Raw genomic sequence first — 18,290 nt, forward strand, 5'->3', positions numbered from 1 at the left:
ACTGCCTCGTTCAGGGGCAGAACAACAGATTTTCACCTTGTCAGCTCGGGGGTTCCAATCTTGCATCCTTACAGTTAACTAGTCCAACACAATAGCGACCTGCCTCTTGTTGCACTCCACAAGGAGTGCAAATGCTACGCGAATGCTTACTGCATTCGCGTAACAATTTAGCCTGTTACACGAATACAGTAAGCCAAGCTAAGTTGCTAACTAGTGTTAAACTTGCCTTATAAAAAACAAATCAATCATAATCACTAGTTAATTACACATGGCTAATGATATTACTCGCTATTATCTAGCGTGTCATGCGTTGCGTATAATCTGACTGAGCATACAAGTATCTAAGTATCTGACTGAGCGGTGGTAGGCAGAAGCAGGCGTGTAAACATTCATTCAAACAGCACTTTCGTGCGTTTTGCCAGCAGCTCTTCGTTGTGGGTCAAGCATTGCGCTGTTTATGACTTCAAGCATATCAACTCCCAAGATGAGGCTGGTGTAACCGGAGTGAAATGGCTGGCTAGTTAGCGCACGCTAATAGTGTTTCAAACGTCACTCGCTCGCTCTGAGCCTTGGAGTGGTTGTTTCCCTTGCTCTGCATGGGTAACGCTGCTTCGAGGGTGGCTGTTGTTGTGTTCCTGGTTCGAGCCCAGGGAGGAGCGAGGAGAGGAACGGAAGCTATACTGTTACACTGGCAATACTAAAGTGCCTATAAGAACATCCAATAGTCAAAGGTATATGAAATACAAATGGTATAGAGAGAAATAGTCCTATAATTCCTATAATAACTACAACCTAAAACTTCTTACCTGGGAATATTGAAGACTCATGTTAAAAGGAACCACCAGCTTTAATATGTTCTCATGTTCTGAGCAAGGAACTGAAACGTTAGCTTTCTTACATGGCAAATATTGCACTTTTACTTTCTCCAACACTTTGTTTTTGCATTATTTAAACCAAATTGAACATGTTTCATTTTATTGATGTATTATATTAAGTTAAAATAAGTGTTCATTCAGTATTGTCATTATTACAAATATATATATTTAAAAAAAAAATAATAATAATAATAAAATACCTTATTTAAAAAATAAATAAAAAGTTAAAAACATTTTTTTTAAGTCGGACGATTAATTGGTATCAGCTCTTTTGGTCCTCCAATAATCGGTATCGGCGTTGAAAAATCATAATCGTCGACCTCTAGTCTGAATTTCTAATCAATTTGATGTTATTTTAATGGACCAAAAATGTGCTTCTCTTTAAAAAAAGCAAGGAAATTTTAAGTGACACCAAACTTTTGAATGGTATATAATGTATATATATGAAGAGCCTACATGTATCAACTTTCACAGTGAATGCTTTTGTTTACATTTTGTGCCAATGAATTGAACATCGCCAAATCTGTAAATAATAAAGAAAATGTTGTGCCTATTTAATGCAACCCTTGCTGTTAATAGGTCGCAAAGCAGCATTCCAACTGGGCTAAACTTTTGGAAATGACAAGTTTGGTATGGTTTAGAAACTTGGGTGCTCAAGTTCAGTGTCGCCTGGAATCGCCTGGACATGTTGAAATATCACTTCTAGAATAAAAACCTCCAGGCTTCCATCATAATGGTTCATTTATAGAAAATATTAATTACAGGGGGCAGTTTGGAAAAAAACGAATCCCGTCCGAATAGTCCTCTGGAATAATGGACATTCTGCCGTAATAATTACATAACCAACATTCTCTGGTAATACTAGTCCCGTGCAAATATGGCTATAGTCTATTTATTGTGGTGTTGAAAATGCAAACCATGATGTTAGTGTGCCCAATGCTTTGTTTATTGGTTGTGTGGTGCATTTGCACAGAAACCTGTCGGTGGAAAATTTGTTGCTAACAAGTACATGTAAAATCTCAGAGAATGATAATTAAATGCTAACAAGTGCATTGCGAACATTTTATACAGTTTCTGACCTAAACTATACAAGTAACTCAAAAATACTACTCACAGTTTGCTCCACGCACATAACAAATTAGACAGCAAGACTGTTTATCCTGGAAGGGATTATCTGCTGTTACCAAGAGAAACTTGATTTTGGAAGAAGCTAACCCCCATCAAACAGGCAAAGTGTCAATACAGGACTAAGATTGAATCCTACTGCACCGGCTCTGATGCGGCAGGGCTTGCAAACTATCACGGATTACAAAGGGAAACCCAGCCATGAGCTGCCCAGTGACGCAAGCCTACCAGATGAGCTAAATACCTTCTATACTTGCTTCGAGGCAAGCAACACTGAACCATGCATGAGAGCACCAGCTGTTCAAACGACTGTGATCACGCTCTCCGTAGCTGATGTGAGTAAGACCTTTAAACAGGTCAACATTCACAAGGTCTCAGGGCCAGACGGATTACCAGGGTGTGTATTCAGAGCATGCATTGAACAGCTGGCAAGGGTCTTCACTGACATGTTCAACCTCTCCCTGATCCAGTCTGTAACACCTACATGTTTCAAGCAGACCATCATAGTCCCTCTGCCAAAGAACGCCAAGGTAACCTGCCTAAATGCCTACCATCCCGTAGCACTCACATCTGTAGCCATGAAATGCTTTGAAAGGCTGGTCTGCAACTGGATTCTGGACTTCCTGATGGGCCGTCCCCAGGTGTTGAGGGTAGGCAACAACACATCCGCCATGCTGACCCTCAACACAGGGGCCCCTCAGGAGTGTGTGCTTAGTCCCCTCCTGTACTCCCTGTTCACCCACTAATATAGCAATAAAATGCAAATTAATTACTTAAAAATCATACAATATGATTTTCTGGATTTTGGTTTTAGATTCCGTCTCTCACAGTTGAAGTGTAACTATGATAAAAATTAGACCTCTACATGCTTTGTAAGTAGGAAAACCTGCAAAATCGGCAGTGTATCAAATACTTGTTCTCCCCACTGTAGCCTTGTTATTGTTATTTTGTATTACTACATTTTTTGTGTTATTACATACAGCCGGAAATAACTTTTGGATATCAGAGCAGCGGTAACTCACCAGCATTACGACCAGGAATACAACTTTCCTAAATTGGATCCTTTGTTCATTCCCCCTAGGGCAATTGAACTTATTCCAGAGGCTACTCCAAAACACTGCCGGCATAGAAGAGGTATTCAGACTGGACTTCTAGTCGGACTCGAGGCGTGCACACCATCCGCCGCATCAGAGTATGTTACTCGCTAATGTACAGTCCATGGACAATAACGTAGACGAGCTCAGGGCGAGGATCTCCTTCCCGAGAGATATCAGGAATTGTAACATACTCTGTTTCACGGAAACATGGCTCTCTCGGGATATACAGTCCCGGTCCATACAGCCATCTGGATTCTCAGTACATCGTGCAGACAAGAATAAAGAACTCTCTGAGAAGAACAAAGGTGGGGATGTCTGTTTCATGACTAACTACTCATTGTGTGATTGTGAAAGCATACAGAAACTCAAGTCCTTTTGTTCACCCGACCTAGAATACCCCTCAATCAAATACCAATGGTATTACCTCCTAAGAGAATTCTCTTCGTTTATAGTCATATATTCCCCCTCAAGCCGATACCACGATGGTCCTTGGGGAGGGGGCACTTTGTTTTGATGACACCTCGGGTTAGACCAGCCCACCCCCTCCCCAGTAAGAATGTGTGTTTTCTGTTGCATTCTTGACATAAATGATAATGGGATTCGGGTAGGGGAGAGAGATAAAAAACATGGGATAATTATATATGGGGCCCATTCTGCATGGAGAGCTCTCAGCTCTGTTTTGTAAGCGGTATGCTCTTATCTATTCAGTTGTAGGATTATGGACACACCCTCTGCTTTGCAATATACAGTTTACTTTGAGTTAAGTCGGGTCTATCTCTCCCCCTCTCTTTTCTCCCAATTGTAGTGGATATCAAGTGATCTGAAGCAGTGCTCACAATTAGTTCCACACTTCTGTTTTCTATTAGTTTACCATTCTAAACATGGCGAAAAGGGAACAATATCAAATAAGGAACATGGCATTCTCTCGCCTCCTCAGCTCGCAGGCCTGCTCCATGGCAAGCAACAGAGTGCTGGGGGATTGCCCAGCTAGTGGTGCTTTCCACCCGCTGGTGCTGGATAGAGGTGAGTGCTTTTCTCCACACAGCTGTCCATTTTTTGCTCAGTTTTAATACGCACAATCTTAGTTACAACACCCCTCTCCTTATCGCTCTCACACAAACACGTTGTAATTATGCAGTACAAAGAAATGTGCGCTCTTAACAATAGTCTGTTCTTAGGCGTGTGTGTTATGTATGAGTTTCACGTATGCAGAAGCTTACAATGTATCCTACCATTTCTACCGACCTGCATGACATTTATGATTTTAATATGCACACTTTCGTGAAACGGTTTCATTTTAATAACAACATTTTCGTTACTCAAAATCATTGTCACGTGGTTAATAACACAAATTATACAAATCTGAAAGTTAAAATTCCACTAATGCAAGAGCACCAGCCTCTGCCATTTAGATACATTGATTCACCGTGAGCCATTGGCGGCTAAATAAAAATAGAGATGGCCTAGGCAAATGTAGCAGAAGGCCTACAACTTCCATTGTCAACTAAGTAAAAATACATAAAGAAGACATATGTCCAGATGAAAATGCAGGTTCTTTCATCTCTTTATAGATACTCTGCAGGCCTGCCTCCCTTTCTTTATGTCTGACTGGGTTCAGCACCAGTGAGAGATATATATATATATATATATAAGGTCTGGCCCTATGCTGTTGCTTGCGAACTTGCAACATTGTATCAACTAGCCTATTCTGGGCCTTTACATTTAACATTACATTACATTTAAGTCATTTAGCAGACGCTCTTATCCAGAGCGACTTACAAATTGGTGAATTCACCTTCTGACATCCAGTGGAACAGCCACTTTACAATAGTGCATCTAAATCATTTAAGAGGGGGGGGGGGGGTGAGAAGGATTACTTATCCTATCCTAGGTCTTCAGAGTAATCTGCTTCAGTGAGCTCTGGACAGACAGCTGTTTTTGCACAAAGGGACATGTGTTCAGGTAGGGTATTTTATGATGTTTCCACTGGATGTATGGGATCCTCGGAGGATGACATTTTCAAATACTGTGAGGAAATTTCATCATTCACAACTGATTTTTTTTAAATGACTGCCTATGTTGACTTACTGTGTGAGGTGAAGATAATTTTGACATGCTCAGATTATTAGTTGTGGTGAGTTAAAAGGCTAATTGATCATTAGAAACCATTTTGCACGTTTGTTAGCAGAGCTGAAAAGTGTTGTTCTGATTAAAGAAGCAATAAAACTGGCCTTCGATGAACTAGTTGAGTATCTGGAGCATCAGCATTTGTGTGTTTTGATTATAGGCTCAAAATGGCCAGAAACAAAGAACTTTCTTCTGAAACTCGTCAGTCTATTCTTGTTCTGAGAAATGAAGGCTATTCCATGTGAGAAATTGCCAAGAAACTGAAGATCTCGTACAACGCTATGTACAGAACAGAACAGCGCAAACTGGTTCTAACCAGAGTAGAAAGAGGATCGGGAGGCCCCGGTGCTCAACTGAGCAAGAGGACAAGTACATTAGGTGTGTCTAGTTTGAGAAACAGACACCTCACAAGTCATCAACTGGCAGCTTCATTAAATAGTACCCGCAAAACACCAGTCTCAATGTCATCATTGAAGAGGCGACTCCGGGATGCTGGCCTCTCTTTGTCACACACACCCCTCCCCTTCTTCTCTTAACATTTCAAATTATACTGAAGACACAATATCTTCACACATATTTTTAGATGCATTGCTTTTCACCCAACAGCCACATCTCAAAAACCGCAAATTGAGGGCTTCCCAACTAGGCATGGAGCACTTAATTATATACTTTGGCAAATGTATTTCAATTCACTTTAAGCTGCAGTGACTACTCTTATTGAATATTGTCCTATGCTTAGGCTACTCATTACATTTGGAATTGTATTTTACTGTTAGCCTGCTATTATAATGTTTTTTTTCTACCCCACACACAGCACCCCCTACTCAAATCATCTTCCTCCAGCTATGCACCCCCCCCACCCCAGTAAATGTCGAACTGTCCCTTATAACAGCACAGCCGAATTGAATTTAAAACCTTCGACAAAGTAATGCAACATAGCATAGCGAGCCTGAATCGAATGAGAAACGTACACTCATTACTGTACTCTTTTAGCCATTAACGGTTACGAAGTTAAATGGGCGCGCTTTGACAGTCAAATTGACAAATGTGTAGTGGAATGTTGTGACCTGACTACCTCCTTCAGCTGGTCGAGTTCCTGCCGAACGCTCTCGAACTCAGTCTCCAACTCATCATACCGCTGTTTGAGCAGTTGCTTCTCTTCGAGCACCGCAAGCCCGTATTCCGCCGCCTGGATCTTCTCATGAGTCGTCTCGCTCAACTCCCGGGATAGGCGTTCTAATTCCGCCCGAAACCACTGCGGCCCGGCCTCTGCAACCAGAGTCGCCTCTGGATATTCCTGTTCCTCCACAGACATCTTGGCCAGCACTTGAAGGACAACAGAAAAGCATATAAAAATAAATCAGTGCCTTCTGTATTTGAACTGCATGGCTGTGTTGGGTCCTCAACTTTTTGATGTGAACAAAAAGTTCAGCGGATACCGTTATCAGATAGTATTTTCAGCTCGCTCCATAGCCCCGGTACCTATATTCCACCAGCTAGCCTACTTCATGCCACTAGAGAGGAAACTAAGTTGAGATCATCGATTATGAGGAATACAGTTTCAGGTCTACAGTTGTGCGCCGTGGGAGATGTAGTTTTAGGGCCATTATGTTGGGAAGAAGGACTACGCCCATGGAGAGACATAGTAATGGCGTCTTTTTGTAGGCGCTAACTCACGAATGGGTAGCTGCAACTCGATATGGCGACCGGAGTTTGGGCGAGTAGGTGTTTCGAAAGGAGTGGGTGTATGGAAAGCGACTTAGCTAATTGGACAGATTTGCTGCCACTCAACACTGTTTTGCGTGGCTGATTGGGCTGCACTATGAGTTGATAGTAACACTGATTCTGCCGCCTTTAGGCAAGACCAAAAAATGGCGTTCCCCTGCAAAACTAGAATAGTTCCAGTAAGCAAAATGACGTCTAAAGGACGTATTTTCCAGAAGTTGGGTTCAATTTAGGTTATTGAATGAAAGATGAAAATATATTTTCTGTATATTTAAAATACATATTTCCAGGACATTGAAAATGCATCTTTTCCGGATGTTGAAAAATATGTATTTTCCGGAAGTTTGAAATCAGGTTAATTTTCGGTTCTGAATGAAAGTTGAAAATAAGTCATTTATAGACATCTATGTTTGGGCCAAACCAAGGCTGGTCAATACGGGACAAAATCTGAACCAAACATATGATTGGTTCAGATTTGTTCCGGACCAGACAAAATCAACCAATCGTGAACGTTGAAATCAAGGCGGTCTGGAGAACACCAAATCTGAACCAAACACTCAGAACCTTAAATATCCGTGGACGTTGAAATCAAGTTAAGATTTGGTCCCGACCGGACCAAAACCCAATGTCCGTGGAAATCATTGGGGCGGCAGGAGCCTATTGGTTAGAGCGTTGGAATTGTAACCGAAAGGTTGCATTTATTGTAAGTGTAGGGGTGTTAACCCTCCTGTCCTTGCTAAATTCCCAATCTGGCCCTCGAACCATCATGGTCACCTAATCAACATTTTTTTATTGATTGAGCGCCATTTAGGTTAGGCTATTTGATCGGAGAAACCTGCAGGATGTAAAAAAGTGTCCTCATTACATTGTCATGCATTTTTTTCTCCAGCCTGTAGGCTACAGAAAAAGCCACATAGTTTTTATATATCCTATATCTGCAACATGATTTATGTTAGATATTTTTTTGACTGAACATTGGAACGCTGCAGAGATGCGTCTCTCCAACAGCACCATGGAGAGTCGCGCTGCGAATGGACAAGCAAAATATTTTGCCTTGCCTTTGACAAAGTGGGCACTGCTTATCAAAGGGCAGATTTAGCGCTCACCTAAAAAGCCCATATGCCACTGGTTGAGAGAAATTGTCATTGTTTTTGGGCAGAATTATATGAGGTTTTATGTGTTGTTGTTGGAGGTGCGTCTTGGTCAGTTTAGCTCAGAAAATGCCTCCCTCATCAATCTGCCGCCATAGGCACCTAATCCTGCCTAATGAGTGTGCCGGCCGAGAGCAGATATCAAATCAAATTTATTTGTCACATACACATGGTTAGCAGATGTTAATGCGAGTGTAGCGAAATGCTTGTGCTTCTAGTTCCGACAATGCAGTAATAACCAACGAGTAATCTAACTAACAATTCCAAAACTACTACCTTATACACACAAGTGTAAAGGGATAACGAATATGTACATAGATATATGAATGAGTGATGGTACAGAGCGGCATAGGCAAGACGCAGTAGATGGTATCGAGTACAGTATATACATATGAGATGAGTAATGTAGGGTATGTAAACATAGTGGCATAGTTTAAATACAGAAGCATCCCAATGGCAACCGGGAGTATGGGCAAAGATTTGTTTAACTCAACCAAGATAGACCACAGCCTAACATTTCAAACGGGAACAAATTAGTCATAGAGGGCAGAACAAGCATGGAGGCGGGCAGAGCCAAGCACAAGCAAGCGAGATCCTATTGGCGTGTTCGAGCATATATTTGCATATTTAAATTTAGGGAACACCTACTCTGTGAGGTGCGCGTGTACAATAAGTAAATTATCCTTCACACTCCTTCTAAACAACGATTTTTTTACAACTTTGGCAAAGGGTAAAGTCTACAAATCATAGTCCACTCTGTTCGTAACAGATTCTAGTTTTGGGAACCGAACATGTATCAAGGTGACATCTAGATCGTTATCAATATTAGTTAATGCTTGTGTATGCTGCTATCCTACTTGAAATAAAATAATGCAAGAGAAAAAAAATGGTCACGTATCTAATGCAGGCGACACGACCATGATACCCAGTAGCAGTCGGCAGACCAGAGCGCAGGTCCACGGCTTAAAGGCTATGCATGTTCATTCCACCGTCTGCAATGGTGGTGCAGAAATCAGGTAATTTTTCTTGTGCTTCGCTGAGCAGCAAGGAGCTGTTGTAAAGGAAGTTGTCAAAGAAGGGAATTTGTGTTTATACAGGACGTCCCGCTCTCACCTACCGTCAACCAATCATATCAATAAAGGAGCTTAATTTGGAAGCCAAATGTAAATGTAGCTCCTTTATTGATATGATTGGTTGACGGTAGGTGAGAGCGGGACGTCCTGTATAAACACAAATTCCCAATTGCGTTTCACCATCCATACGGCGCCTCGAACCACATTTTCTAATCATGCATACATTGGCTTATAATTTGCTCTAAATGTGCCATAGTTTGTTGGACAAAGCCTTTATGAAAGTGAATGGCGTTTTTCTAAGGTTTTTGAATAAATGCTGAAAACAGGGTTTATGGTAAACACAGGTTTAGGATATTTTATACGTTTCGTTCTATGAGATAATCTTCATCAGCTAATGTCACTTTTTGTGATTGTATTTATTTATTTATTCATGTAATAAGAAAAAACATAAAGGCTTCATAATTCATAAAGGTCATGTTAACTGACTGCTATTATCTCATATAACAAAACGTATAAAATATCCTAAACCTGTGTTAACCTCAAGCCTTATTTGTTGCATTTATTCCCAAACCCTATTCCTCCCCCATTGATTTTTTCCCATCCGGATGACTGAACAACCCAGAGGTAACTTATTTCCGGGTTTTAGGACTACAAACTGGCGACCTCTATTGTTTGACAAATGGTAATTCAGGAGTTGATGCGTTGGCAGCGCTCTGTCTATGGAAAAAAAAACTGTGGGAAACCCTACAGTCAATGAGGGCGTTAGCCCACCAAGGCCGGGATATTTAGCTAGCTAGTTAAAAATGTTATTAACTAGCTAGCTAACTAAATATAAATTAATTTGTAGATATATCTGCAAGTATGGTTGCATATAGTTCTCATGAATTAGGGTTGGGTGTTGAAGGACCACTTGTCACATTGTCCACTATTGTAAAGTGGCTGTTCCACTGGATGTTAGAAGGTGAATTCACCAATTTGTAAGTCGCTCTGGATAAGACCGTCTGCTAAATGACTTAAATGTAATGTAATGTAAATGTCCAAGGTGTGAAGGTGTGCTGTGTTCAAAACAACTGGAAACTCGGAAGTGGGAAATCTCCGACTTCAGTGTGTTCAAGACAACTGGGAACTCAGAAAAAAACGAGCTCTGACTGGGAAAATACGTTTTGAACTGTCATCATATTCGAAATTCCAAGTCGGGAACTCGGGCCTCTTACTAGAGCTCCAACCTGAAGATCACTGACCTTGTTCTTTTTTTCAGATTTCCCAGTTGTACTGAACACACCAAAAATCCAGAGAATGCCAGATTTTGATGACAAAGTATGATTTAAAAAAAAATCCCACAGGAAGGACCGCCTTCCTGTAGAAGTTCCTGTAGAAGTCAGCACAGCACCAACAACGGTGAGTCCAAATATGTCTTGTATCCTGCTGCATAAATGATGTAATATGCCAGGGAGATATGTATGCTGTCGCTAAGAAAGTACACTGCAAAAATGGAAATTAAGTAAAAATAAATATCTTAAATCAAAGCTTGTTTTTTGTCTGACAAGATATTTCTTCTTACCAGCCAGATTTTATGTTGGAGCATTTCACTTGTTTCAAACTTTTTTTGTCCTTAATTGTCTTAATAAGATAATATAACTTATTACTGAGATTGTATTACTGGTTCTGAGTGACTCAATGCTCGAAACTAGAATTGCCAGAATTATAAAGCTGTTTGATCTACACTGACAAGTACAAAACTGCTTTGTCAAAGTCACAATTTCTTATTTCAAGCATCTTATCCTTTTCATCTCTTCACATATTAAGAACAGATAATGACCAACTGGAATGCACTGTTTTATCGTCAATCTTACACACAGCAATCATGTAGACAAAATACAGTACATAACAAAATCAGTACACTTTTCATATCTGGGGAACATATTGAGTCATTTGAACTGGTGTACAATTCTATTACATCCCCAAGATGGTATTTGACTAGTACATACGTTTGGCTCTTGTTGCTAATTGTTTAATAAGAGGTCAAATCAACCAGCTTTTCAGCATCCACTAACTCAAGTGGTCTGTGCAAGGTGAGGGACCTCAACTTTATAAGCCATGACGTTTCTATCAAAGTGTATAGTTTGAAATGGCTGATATTCCAAACAAGAAATAGAATCAAAAAGAAATATGTTTTTGACCAGTCCAAATTCTTGCATATTACTATTCAGTACTTTGGCAAAGATCATGGACTTCTGAGTTATGTATTTATTAGAATTTATTACAAGCCATTTGACTGATACAGCATGGTTTACTTCATTGAAACCTAGGAAGACCCTCAATTTTCCATGTAAATCTTGTAGATCTTTAACCTCTGATACAGGTCCCATCTCCCTTTCATTTGAAAAAATTGGGTGCATTGAGCTGTTATCATTTTGGCAGCTTTCATATATTTGTTTCTGATTGGTCAAAGACTTGCAAATCTTTTTTAAATTGAGCTTGGTAGCCCATTGTTTAAAGAAACAATGTTTAGACTCAAACCGCATACACGTATGTCTAACCATTGGACACAATGACTTTATCTGTAATGGCAAATGTATCATATAATGCTGTTTAGGTGTAACATTGCGGTCTGGAAAAAGCTCCCTCTAATGCTTCAAATTATTTTCAACGAGTAACTTCAACCTAGACACAGTCGCAATGGAAAGAACAGGCGCAAATACTATCTGTACAACCTCTATTAGCTCCATTATCAGTCATATATGCATTGACTTCCAAACTTCCAAAAACAAATGGCAATATCCTTAGCAGGACAAGCATTTGCCCAGATGACTGTTTTAATTTACCATCACTTGACGTTAATGTACTAACATAAATTGGGGATGGCCGATCTCTAACATCTAGAGGGGAATAAGGGAAACCAAGAATAACAGAATTCACTTGAGTCCCGATCAATCTGTCCTGACACAACAAGATGATTCAAAACACATTTGATTTCCAATGGGGCTAGGCCATCCAGAATTATATGCATCATGTCTTGCGGAGTTTGTTGTATAATATCAAAGGCTGGGAATTCAACTAACTTGCTCCTTCTATTGATCCCATATGTTGTTCTCAGGCTGTTGCGAAGCAAGTCCGTCTGTGCCTTTTCTATTTCATCGCACTGTCTGACATGCTTCTACAATGTCCTTTTTGTATATGCATCCTCATTGAAGAGTGAGTGCATGTCTATCAAAAGAACACTCACAGTGTCTGCACTTACTGTAGGCAAAGCTCACACCCTCTTTGAACCCTGCTAGTTCATGTTGTGCCAGGGTGTCTCCACAGAGAGAGACAATGGCACCATATATAGTTTTCTCTCCGTTAATAGTTTGCATTTTAACCCCACTGTACAATGCATCCATGTCTTCCTTGATTTTATTCAATATTACATCTACACCAGATTGACGGAGCTCTGCTGATCTAGCCACGGCAAGTAGCCTGATCGCATGGCACAGTTACAGAATGTTCTCACTGTGGTGCATCTTATTGGCTCAATGTTTTTCCCATACAAACCACAGCAACTGTTTTGTTCGACGAATGCATCTGTTGTGCATAACTAATCATATGACCCGTGAAGTTAGTTAGACATGTCAGTCTCTTTCAGATGATCCATCAACACAGTTTTAGGATATCCTATATGTATTGTTCAATAAATAATCATCTTCATCAGCTAACGCCACTTTTTGTCAGTGGTTTAAAATAATGAAGTAAAAAATACTTTAAAGTACTAATTAAGTAGTTTTGAGGGGTATCTGTACTTTACTATTTGTATTTTTGGCAACTTTTACTTTTACTTTACTTCATTCCTTAAGAAAATATTATACTTTTTACTCAACATTTTTTCTTGACACCCAAAAGTACTCATTACATTTTGAAAGTCTTAGCAGGACAGGAAAATAGACCAATTCACACACATCAACAGAACATCCCTGTTCATCCCTACTGCCTCTCATCTGGCGGACTCGCCTTACACACATGCTTCATTTGTAAATTATGTCTGAATGTTGAAGTGTGCCTCTGGCTATCAGTAAATACATTTTTTTTAAACAAGAAAATGGTGCATCTGGTTTGCTTATAAGCAATTTGAAATGACTTTTACCTTGACTTTTGATTCTTAAGTATATTTTACTAATTGCATTCACTTTTGATACTTAAGTATATTTTAAACCAAATACTTTTAGACTTTTCCTCAAGTAGTGTTTTACTGGGTGACTTTTACTTTTATTTGAGTCATTTTCTATTAAGGTATCTTTACTTTTATTTACTCAAGTATGACAATTGTGTATTTTTTCCACCACTGCTTTTTTGAGTTTTGAAGCATTTATGTAATCAAAACAAATACATAAAGCACTTAAAGGCTTCATAATTCATAAAGGTCATGTTAACTGACATATTATATTATAGAACAAAATGTATACGATCTCATAAGCCTGTGTTAACCCCATAGGAATGGCTGAACGAACCAGAGGTAAATAATTTGCGGTTTCGAAGACTACAAGGCGAGATCTATTGGGGCACAGTCTATGGAAAACATTGATTCTTTAACAAGACTGCCATCTAGGGATTGAAAACAATACTGAAATAAAGTTGCAATAAACTGCAATAAACATACCACGTTTATGACCCCCCTTGGCCGATACGGCTTTTGGAGGCTCCCATTTGGAATCTCATCTCCCCAGAACATGTCCAGTGCTGAATGTCACAACTGCTGGAGGGCCTTGAAGGAGTTGTCTGCAAAATGGATGATATCCTGGTGTACGGGGCCACTCATGACAAACACAATAACCGGCTTGCACAGGCAGGACTGACTCTGACTGCAAAATGTGAGTTCTCCAAACAACAGTTTAAATTCCTGGGACAGAAAATCGCTGGGAGTGGTGTTCAAGCTGACCCAACCAAGATCAAAGGTCACAGCAGCTGCATAAATACCAGTACCAACAAACGTGAGCGAGGTCCGGAGTTTCATGGCCATAGTCAACCACCTGGGGAATACGTCCCTCACCTCACAGAGACGTCCAGACCACTCAGAGAGCTACTGAACAAGAAAAGTGCTTGCGACCCCCCCCCCAGCAATCGCAGGCATTTAATGACATTAAAAGTAACCTCAACTCCTCCTGGATTAGTCGTCTACGGCCCTACAGCCCTACAGCCCTACAGCAGGCGTCATCTGAGGCCTCCTACGGCCTATGAGCCATTCTGCTACAGAAGAAAAGCGACACGGACTGGCGTCACATCATGCACGCTTCCCGGATCCTGATTAGCATAGAACGTTGCAACACACAGATCGAAAAAGAAGCTGCTGCTACTACATGTGCTTGTGAGCACTTCAGGAACATTCTTATAGGCCTCACATTTAAAGTCGACACTGATCATACGACTCTGCTGGCGCTGCTTGGCTTATAGTCGCTCGACAAACTCCCACCAAGGAAGCAACGCTCCAGAATGAGACTCCATTGCTCATGTGCATGGTAAGAGGTTGCCTACGGCTGACACTCTGCCCAAGAATCCCTCCACAGGGAACCAGAGCAGCCAATCTCAGGAACAGCTAACTGAAGGGTGTGTGCACGCTGTCCTCTCCACTGGAGGCAGGACCCAGAGACCCTCATCCCAAGACCGACACCAGAGGGCCCTTGGCAAAAGTTAGGGGCTGACATTTTTTTGACCTTGACAACTACACCTAACTTGTTGTCTTTGACTAATTCTCTAGATTCATGGAGGTGGCAAAAATGACCTTACACCATCTAGCGCAGAGGGTGGACAGGATGAAGTCACGATTTGCTCGTAGCAGGTCCCTCTTCATCTAATCTCAGGCAATGGCCCCCCAGATTACCTTTGCGACTTTAAAAACATCTGCAGACACCTTGGGATTCACACACCCAACCTCAAACATGTTGTTCCCCAAAAGCAATGGTACAGCCGAACAAGCTATATAGACTGTCAAACAGCTCCCATAGACCCCGACCATGTGCTATTAGCATACAGATCAACCCCCCCTTTCCAATGGACTGAGCCCAGCAGAGTTTTGCAAGGCAGGAAGCTGAGTACCATTAATACTCTGCCCTCAATGCTGACAGGGTGGCCAGACCTCTCTGAGTTTACAGACGGACAATCTAAGCTCAGCCAAAATAAACACTTTGACAGCTGACATCGAGCAAAGGCCTTCAGCTCTCTTCACCCAGGAGCTATAGTATGGATGCAGGACTCACGGAACAAAGGCATAGTACAAGAACACGCAAACACACCACGCTCCATCCTAGTAAACACTCATAGCCAGACATTCAGGAGAAACCGCCGTTACCACACCCTGGCCAAACCAGAAAATGTGCCACCGCAGCTGCACTATACTGGCGCCCACAGCACCTCTGACTCCGGCTCCAAAGAGACTCCCACAGCTCATACAGAGCCCTCCATTACCTCTCCACAACCTTCCCCCTCTCAACAGTACCCTGTGAGTACTAGGTTCCACCCACTTACCTTAGGGAGATGTGGGTGTAGTTACATGTCCCCCTCCTTAAGGGGGCACAAGGTGACCGTGTTGATAAATAATTATTTTATTTTACCTTTATTTTACCAGGTAGGCTAGTTGAGAACAAGTTCTCCTTTGCAACTGCGAACTGGCCAAGATATGGAGTAAACAATATACAATTAACAAGTCAATAACATAGTAGAAAAAAATAATCAATGTACATTGTGTGCAAAAGGCATGAGGAGATAGGTAATAAATAGGCCATAGGAGTTAATAATTACAATTTAGCAGATTAACACTGGAGTGATAAATGATCAGATGAACATGTGCAGGTAGAGATACTGGTGTTAGCAATAAAGTAAATGAAATAAAAACAGTATGGGGCTGAGGTAGGTAAATTGGGTGGGCTATATACCAATGGACTATGTACAGCTGCAGCGATCGGTTAGCTGCTCAGATAGCATATGTTTCAAGTTGCTGAGGGAGATAAAAGTCTCCAACTTCAGAGATTTTTGCAATTTGTTCCAGTCGCAGGCAGCAGAGAACTGAAAGGAAAGGCGGCCAAATGAGGTTTTGGCTTTAGGGATGATCAGTGAGATACACCTGCTGGAGCGCGTGCTAAGGGTGGGTGTGCCATCGTGACCAGTGAACTGAGATAAGGCGGAGCTTTACCAAGCATAGACTTGTAGATGACCTGGAGCCAGTGGGTCTGGCGACGAACATGTAGCGAGGGCCAGCCGACTAGAGCATACAGGTCGCAGTGGTGGGTGTTATAAGGTGCTTTAGTAACAAAACGGATGGCACTGTGATAAACTGCATCCAGTTTGCTGAGTAGAGTATTGGAAGCTATTTTGTAGATGACATCGCCGAAGTCGAGGATCGGTTTTACTAGGGTAAGTTTTGCGGCGTGAGTGAAGGAGGCTTTGTTGCGAAATAGAAAGCCGACTCTAGATTTGATTTTGGATTGGAGATGTTTGATATGAGTCTGGAAGGAGAGTTTGCAGTCTAGCCAGACACTAATAGATGTCCACATATTCTAGGTTGGAACCATCCAGGGTAGTGATGCTAGTCGGGCGTGCGGGTGCAGGCAGCGACCGTTTGAAAAGCATGCATTTGGTTTTAATAGCGTTTAAGAGCAGTTGGAGTCCACGGAAGGAGTGTTGTATGGCATTGAAGCTTGTTTGGAGGTTAGATAGCACAGTGTCCAAGGAAGGGCCAGAAGTATACAGAATGGTGTCGTCTGCGTAGAGGTGGATCAGAGAATCGCCCACAGCAAGAGCAACATCATTGATATATACAGAGAAAAGAGTCGGCCCGAGAATTGAACCTTGTGGTACCCACGTAGAGACTGCCAGAGGACCGGACAACATGCCCCCCGATTTGACACACTGAACTCTGTCTGAAAAGTAGTTTGTGAACCAGGCAAGGCAGTCATTAGAAAAACCGAGGCTACTGAGTCTGCCGATAAGAATATGGTGATTGACAGCAGAGGTGTATTTGGAGGGCAACTTGGTCAGGATAATGTTAATTAGGGTGCCCATGTTTACGGATTTAGGGTTGTACTTGGTGGACTTCTTGATGATTTGTGTGAGATTGAGGGCATCTAGCTTAGATTGTTGGACTGCCGGGGTGTTAAGCATATCCCAGTTTAGGTCACCTAACAGAACAAACTCTGAAGCTAGATGGGGGGCGATCAATTCACAGATGGTGTCCAGGGCACAGCTGGGAGCTGAGGGGGGTCAGTAGCAGGCGGCAACAGTGAGAGACTTATTTCTGGAGAGATTAATTTTTAAAATTAGAAGTTCGAACTGTTTGGGCATAGACCTGGAAAGTATGACAGAACTTTGCAGGCTGTCTCTGCAGTAGATTGCAACTCCTCCCCCTTTGGCAGTTCTATCTTGACGGAAAGTGTTATAGTTGGGTATGGAAATCTCAAAATTTTTGGTGGCCTTCCTAAGCCAGGATTCAGACACGGCAAGGACATCAGGGTTGGCAGAGTGTGCCAAAGCAGTGAGTAAAACAAACTTAGGGAGGAGGCTTCTGATGTTGACATGCATGAAACCAAGGCTTTTTCGATCACAGAAGTCAACAAATGAGGGTGCGAGGAGTGGAACTAGGGGCCCCATTGTAAACTAAAACAATGATAACTAACCTGAACAACAGTATACAAGGCATATTGATATTTGAGAGAGACATACAGCAAGGCATAAAGTAATCGCAAGTCTTGATTGGGAGAGCTTGCTAAAACAACAGGTGAGACAACAACAGCTAGTCAGCTAACACAACAACAGCAGGTAAAATGGCAATGACTAGGCAAAGAGGGTCGGATTAACTACACACAGAGCCTGAGTTCGCAGCTGGGGCCGACAGATAAAACATAAATAAACAGAATGGAGTACCATGATTAATGGACAGTCCAGTAGGCATCAGCTATGTAGCCAAGTGATCATAGTGTCCAGGGATCAGCAGTAGATGGAACAGTGAAGCCACCACTACGCTAGCACGCGGGTGACACGGCATTTAAGGTTTGTAGCCCGGGGGTGGTAGGGGGGTTCTGCTCAGACGGAGGCCGGTTGAAGGCACAGTGGATGGAGTATTCGTCGGCAGACCAGTCATGGTGGTGGTGCGGC

At 41.7% G+C, this 18,290-nt stretch overlaps 1 protein-coding gene across 3 annotated transcripts in view; it reads right to left on the reverse strand.

Annotated features, from left to right (window-relative positions):
* The window catches only part of LOC135539677 (protein bicaudal D homolog 2-like), a 46,131-nt gene extending 36,982 nt beyond the window's left edge, over nt 1-9,149 (reverse strand). For 2 of the 3 annotated variants that reach the window (XM_064965716.1, XM_064965714.1), the window contains exon 1: nt 6,300-9,149. In XM_064965716.1, the coding sequence (XP_064821788.1) occupies nt 6,300-6,539 (240 nt within the window). In that variant the 5' untranslated portion in view covers nt 6,540-9,149. The remainder of the gene's footprint in view (nt 1-6,299) is intronic. The other variant, XM_064965715.1, reaches the window with a different exon arrangement.
* Between the last annotated feature and the right edge of the window lie 9,141 nt (nt 9,150-18,290).

Source organism: Oncorhynchus masou, chromosome 5 (assembly GCF_036934945.1).
Source record: "Oncorhynchus masou masou isolate Uvic2021 chromosome 5, UVic_Omas_1.1, whole genome shotgun sequence".
NCBI classification, from domain to species: Eukaryota; Metazoa; Chordata; class Actinopteri; order Salmoniformes; family Salmonidae; genus Oncorhynchus; species Oncorhynchus masou.